This window comes from Microtus ochrogaster, unplaced genomic scaffold, assembly GCF_000317375.1.
Source record: "Microtus ochrogaster isolate Prairie Vole_2 unplaced genomic scaffold, MicOch1.0 UNK48, whole genome shotgun sequence".
NCBI classification, from domain to species: domain Eukaryota; kingdom Metazoa; phylum Chordata; class Mammalia; order Rodentia; family Cricetidae; genus Microtus; species Microtus ochrogaster.
In genome coordinates this window covers 1543435-1550233 of record NW_004949146.1, presented here as the reverse complement: position 1 = coordinate 1550233, position 6799 = coordinate 1543435, and the positions used below count along the sequence as shown (strand labels likewise).

General features: G+C 42.8%; 1 protein-coding gene across 1 annotated transcript in view; it reads right to left on the bottom strand.

The window, feature by feature from the left end:
* Nucleotides 1-6799, bottom strand: part of Efcab13 (EF-hand calcium binding domain 13) — a 13700-nt gene that overhangs the window by 3380 nt on the left and 3521 nt on the right. Inside the window, exons 5-8 of the mRNA XM_026777177.1 lie at nucleotides 5859-5912; nucleotides 3659-3763; nucleotides 3139-3192; nucleotides 2590-2694 (exon numbers count right to left, since the gene is read on the bottom strand). Of these exons, the coding sequence (XP_026632978.1) occupies nucleotides 2590-2694; nucleotides 3139-3192; nucleotides 3659-3763; nucleotides 5859-5912 (318 nt within the window). The remainder of the gene's footprint in view (nucleotides 1-2589; nucleotides 2695-3138; nucleotides 3193-3658; nucleotides 3764-5858; nucleotides 5913-6799) is intronic.

Here is a 6799-nt window from a genome sequence, read left to right as displayed (position 1 = left end):
CATCTCGAAATAAAAAATAACAAAGATCTGGGGATGTAATTCAGTGGTACAGTACCTGCCAGATGTACACTAGACCCTGAGTTCAATCCAAAGGGAGATTGTGGGTGGAAGAACGGAAAAAATGAAAAGAGAGAAATATATATGAAGAAAATGGAGAGGAGTCTGGAAAGGGTAGGGAAGAGGAGGAGAGGAAGAAGGAGAAAGAAAGGAGGAAGAAGAAAGAGAAAAGGAGAGAGAAGAGGAGAGGAGGGGTAGGGAGAGCAGAGGAGAGGAGAGGAGCGGGGAGGAGGCAGAAATCCTTAATAAATAAATAAATTAAAAAAAAGTAAAAAAAAAAGAAATACACAAAAAAAAGGAAAAAAAAGAAGTGTAAAAAGATTTACTTATTTTAACAAAAACTCATGTGCTCTACCCCAGATCCACCTGAACACAATTCTGAGAGGGTGATTTCTTTGTACCTAAAGTTTGATATCTAGGAATCTACTAAATGTAATTGTTAGGCATATAGTATTGTTGCAGTGTGGCTTACTTCTCTTTGCTATCCTAGAATAGATATTTTTTTGGTTGAATAGCTATGGCAATTAACTGACCAAAATAATACCACAATAGCTAGGTCTGTGGTAACAGAGCTATTAACACTCCTTGGCAGAAGGAGAGGACCACATGGTGTCACTTGGAATTCCAGCCAAGTGACACCACATTCCATAGCTCAAGTGGGCTCAGATACTTAATTACCAGGAGGTAAAACTGATAGGATTAGGAGGACTAGGAGGTGTGGTCATGCTGGAGGAAGTGCATCACTGGGGGTGGGCTACTCTCCCTTCCTGCTGCCGGTGTACCTGGAGGTAAAGCTCTCAGCCCCAGGGCCATGCCTGCCTGTTTCCTGCCTGCCACCGCACCTCCCAACTCTGATATTATGAACTCGTCCTGTCCCGACACGGAAAGCAGGTCCCCAATTAAATGCTTTCTTTTATAAGAATTGTATGGTCAGGTGTCTCTGCATAGCGATAGAACCCTGACTAAGACAACTCCCTGCTGTCTCCTTCCCGTGCTGCACTGTAAGTGACCTCAGGAGATGCTGGAGCATACAGGAAGCAGAAGGCTGACTGAAGCCAAGCTCCACAATGCAGTCTCTGGGAGTTGTCATCCATGGTGAAGCCAGACTTGGACTTGGCGGTGATTCAGCTGCTCATCTACGCTCCTACGGTAATGCCTCACCCAAGTCCCGTAAGCATCCCTGTATACTCGGACTCACCACGGACTTTCACTGGAATCAGAAGCAGGATTTCTCGTCAGGACAGTCTACATTTCTTAGTAGTCTGTTCCGGATGGGTTTTTTTTTTGTTTGTTTGTTTGTTTGTTTTGGCTTCATTCTTTTGGTCAAAAGTTTACCATATATCGTATTCTGCAGCCTCCTCTTTGTGTGTGTGTGTGTGTGTTGTTTCTTTCTTGGAAAAAACCAGACATTGCTGGTTGGTCAGAGGTCACGCAGCCTTCCCATGGCCTAGCGGCTATCTCAATAGATCTGAAGCGTGGAGCTCCCTCCCTCCAGCAAAACTTCCTGCTCTCTACCTGCCCGGGTCTGGAGGACATCCCCAGGCCAGGAGGACTGACCTTATCTAAAAACCCTCTCTAACCGGAGGCCTGATTCTCTTGACCTTTGGAACAGTTTTCTGCTGAGAAGGCTTGTGCTAGGGGCTCTGCCACTTACTGAGCCTTGTGATAGGAAAGTGTCACTTACTGCAAATTAGGGTTTGTCCCCAGGCTCCTCAATCCTCTGCATTCCTATCTGTCTCCTGGGGGTGGGGGTGGGGCTGTCTCTGTTTGTGCTCAGAGACCACCAAAGCTTTCTGTCCGCCCCATCTGCCTCTTTCCCCTCCCCTTTCACTTGGGGACCCAAGGGGAAAGAGGACCCCCACAGTTCTTTAGAACACTACATTGGCAGCTGTGTTTCAGGACACTTGGAGTTGCAAGACGCCAAGTCTTGGGCACTTTGGTCCTAGACTTCCTACCTTCTTTGATTAAGGGCTTTCTGACTGCATTATTGGTGGACGTCATCTTCTTTAGAGAGATGGAAAAGCTTTTAGGTTCTGCTAGTTCTTTTGGGCCCCAACTGTGCAGACACTATAGTATTTGTCAATCCAGGAATAGCCTTCTCTCCTTTTTAAAAAAATGATAACCAAGCTGAGAACACTCAAATTGGCTCCCATGAAACATCCATGAAGGACCTGGTTTCCTCTCTCAGTTCTCCTTGGTCTGTGACAGGAATGCCCCTTACTGAACAGCAGATGCACTCCGTCATGGGTCAAGACGTTGGCTTCAAGGGGAAACCTTGGCTGTCATCCCCACAACTGATGTAGACCACACAACCCTTCCACTTTTCACCCAGAGCAGTGGCGGCGACTCCTGTGGCCATGTGCTTCTCACAGAAAGCACGAAACTTGAGTTCATCTGCTTCAGTGAATTTCTGAGCCAATGGCTAGGAGGGAGATAATTCAGCTTCGTTTTGATGTAGCCCACTGCCTAGGAATGCTATACAAAAAGAACTGAAATTCTTTTTGTAGAGCACAGTGTGTCTGAAATACTCACGATTAACGGGCAGATGTTTAGACAATTCCTCTATTTCCTCTTCCTCAAGAGGATATCCCAGTTGTTCAAGAGCATCATCAATTTTATCAAGACTGACTTTTCCACCTTAAAGAAAGAAAGAATAAAGGAAATTTGGTTTTATGCCAAAAGGAAAAAAAAGATAATTACCCATAACCATCAGTCCATACAATCAGGAAATGAAAGGTGCCAGCACCAGAAAGTCCTTGAGGTGATAAAATAAATTAGTTGGGAATTTGGGAGAGGGAAGATCTTCCTTCTCTGTGCTCTAGGGAACACTGTGACAACTGTCTAGGAAGAGTTTACCCAGGAGAGAAGAGTAGGCAAGACTTCCTGTTACAGGAGCTGTCGGCTCAGCCAACAATTCCTACCAGTACAGAGAGATGTAAGATTGCTACAGTCAGATGGGTGATTGTGTCAGCTGTTGACAGACAACTGTTCTAGTGCTTACATCACCGAATATGGTACTACTATTAGTAATTGTAAGGAAGGGGTTTGTAGTTCTTCCTCTTCAGAACACTCTGCACTCACTTCTGTGAGTCCGCAGTACGTCCATTAACACATTTTGATACACCATGTTGTCATCTGTAAGGTAAAGGTCACATTAATTAGAGGATGTAGAAATCTATGAAGCCCTGTTTACAGATGTTACTAGTCATGTTCAAGGAATCTGCTGGCACCCACAAGGCTAACTATTCTTTTGTAGTATCTGATATGCTGCAAGTGGAACGTAAACATTGAAACCCGGGTTGTCGTACTGTTCTCCAAGGACCTCCTCATTCCACATATCTTTTGGTCATCATCTTTTCTGACTTTAGTTTTAGGCATGTTGCAGTATGATATTTAAAACTGTTTATCATAATTACCAGAACCCCCAAACAGTATTACCTCCCAATTTAGCATGTGAATGGTGAGGAAAGTACACTTTCGTCAAAATTGACTCTGACTTTCCATTTTCAGTGAGCTGCTAAGTGACTATGCACACATAACCCTAAACATCCAGCCCGAGACCAGGAGTGCTGGAACTAGTGGTGGGGTCTGAGCTACTTACCATCGACTGGAACTATGCTCTTTATCATCTGGCTTTCATTGTCTGTTAATTCAATGCCTAAGCTTTCCAGATATGGCTGTATATCCTCAACTTCTATTTTACCACCTTTAAAAAGATGAGAGACATAATAAATGAGTATTTTCATATAGAATGATTCTTCATTAAGGAAATGATGATAAGGATGCAGTTGACAGGACTACAGGGGCAGAAAGCTGATGACACAATGAGGCGTATTTCTCTGGGCGGCATCACAAGAAAGAGCTAAAGCCAAGCACGTTTCCTCTAACAGTGAAATGAGGGAGAAATGAGTGAAGAGGAGGGAGACTTCAGCGCTGGGGTGGCAGAAAAGGGACGGTGACATGGGAAGGCACAGGAGCACAGTAGTAACAGAGACCAGGCAAAGTTGGGATGTATTAAAATTAAGATTATAAAAATAAGCAATGGATAATAATCATAAATAACACAGTTTGGTAATGAAGGAACCCCGCGCACTGGGCTTTAAGCAAAATGGAAAAGGAAAGCCATCGTGAGCTCTATGGGTACCCAGTCAGTTATTCTCCAAAGAATGAAAAGACAGATCTACCAACCATTCACGTAGAAGACAGACACTGGAGACTGGGAGGGGTGGGTTCCTTGAAGTTGTCAGGGCTGAAGCCTCTGCAGTTTTATGTCCCCAAGTCCTAAAGGTCTTCCTCACCTTTCTGGTTAAGCTAGTGACCGTTTTGGGAATCAGCTTGGGCCCAGGAAACTGGCTGCAGCTTGGAAACAGATCCATGAACACAGGTGTACTTTGTGGGCAGTGTGAGCCATGCTGCAGAGGCTGCTCATAGTGGGACTGAGGCCTCAATGCCTGGAAAGACTGCAAGACCAGGCACAGACTCCCCGAGGGAGTGTGGGAGCTGGAACCGAGATGAGCAGAGCCAGGTACCTGGCATTGCTCAGTGTCTGTGCCCTAATTGTTTTAGTTTGATTAATTTCTACACTTTCAATAGCCCCAGGGATACTTGGTGGGGACTCAGCAGCTACACAGGTATCCCCCACTCCCGGCAGTGCTGGTAGGGTGTGTCTTGTGAAAGGGGGCATTCAACTGGGTGGTCTTTAGGCTTCTGTCCTGAAAAAAATAAATGACAACAAATAGTATACAAACAAGCAGATGAATGAACTCAAAAAATTCAAGACCTAGAAAAAAAATTAGCAATATGGATAAGGAAGTTAGTAACAAGGATGAGAAAACTCAGCAAGGAAATTAAGATTTTAATAAAAAAAAACCAAAAATACTAGAAATGTAAAAAATCCTAAATGAATAAAAAAACTCAGAAAAATCACAAATGAACTAGAGCAAAAGAAGAAAGAATACTAGGGACTGAGGACAAGACTGAGGAAACATTACAACCAGATAGCAATAAAGAAAAAATAATGATTACAGCTTGTAAGAACTTATGGGATATGCTCAGGGACCAAACCTAAAAATCTATAGGGTCAAGAAGCAGCAGAGATAAAAATTAAATTAAAGAATAGAAATCCTACTCAAGGAAATGAAAGCAGGGGGGCAGGGAGATGGGCAAAGGCCTCTACTGCATACAACACCTGATGACCTGAGTTCAGTTCCCAGAATCCAGTGATAAAGCCAGATGCGGTGGTGTGCACCCATAATCCTAGTACCCCTACAGCGAGGTGGGAAATGGAGATTGCATATACACATGCACACGCACACATGCATGCACACAGATACACACATACACACACAGACACAGCATGCACACACAAAAAAACACATACACATGGGCATACACACATGCACACATTTAGGGACACCTACACAGGCACACACGCATGCACACACATATGCATGCATACACAGGCACACAAACACAAGCACACACAGGCACAGACATGTATGCACATGCACAATGCACACGCACATGCTTGCACACACATGCACACTCACACACATGCACACACACACACTCTCTCACACACACATCAAAGGATCTTGAAGCCGGGCGATGGTGGCGCACGCCTTTAATCCCAGCACTCGGGAGGCAGAGGCAGGCGGATCTCTGTGAGTTCGAGACCAGCCTGGTCTACAGAGCTAGTTCCAGGACAGGTTCCAAAGCCACAGAGAAGCCCTCTCTCGAAAAACCAAAAAAAAAAAAAAAAAAAAAAAAGGATCTTGAATCTTTCCATCATTACTTCTCACCAGAAAACAAATTGGCTGCATTCATCAAGGAGCTCAGTGAGAATCTCCCAGTACCTGAAACACAAAGCATAAGTGAGACACAGACCACACTTTTTTTGTTCGCCTGTGAGATTTTCTAATATTCTGTGAATATGTCATCATATTCACAGGGGAAATTTGTTATTTTCTGAATATATCCAGTCATGTAATAGGATTTTTATAGAAGGTAAATGAGCATGATGGCTATTTGAACATAAAAGATACTTCTTTTGATGACAGATAAATTTTTCCAGGCAGAAATCCCTGGCACTCTATTTCTACCCCATCTGACATTCTCCTTCTATTTGCTGGATGAAGACAGCGGCCTTATACTGTAGATTATGTGCCAAGCAACTCCAGACCTCCTTCCCCTCCTCACTTGACTTGGTGCTTTCTGACCTTTCTACCAGCTATTCCAATAGCTTCTAAAAATTCCCTGTGATGTTTAATATGTTTACCCATGCCTTTATCTCTGTCAATGGAGATAATGGATGAACAGAATATATTATCTATCTATCTATCTATCTATCTATCTATCTATCTATCTATCTCTATCATCTATCAATATATCTATCATCTATCTCTCTCTATCTCTCTATCTCTCTATCTATCTAATCATCTATCAATCATCTATCATCTATCTGTCTATCTATCTATCTATCTATCTATCTATCTATCTATCTATCTATCTATCATCTCTATCATCTATCAATCTATCTATCTATCAATCATCTATCTGTCTGTCTGTCTATCTATCATCTATCTAATCATCTATCTATCTATCTATCTATCTATCTATCTATCTATCTATCTATCTATCTTTCTATCTGTCTATCTATCTCTATCATCTATCTATCTATCTATCTATCTATCTATCTATCTATCTATCTATCTATCTATCTATCTATCTATCATCTATCTAT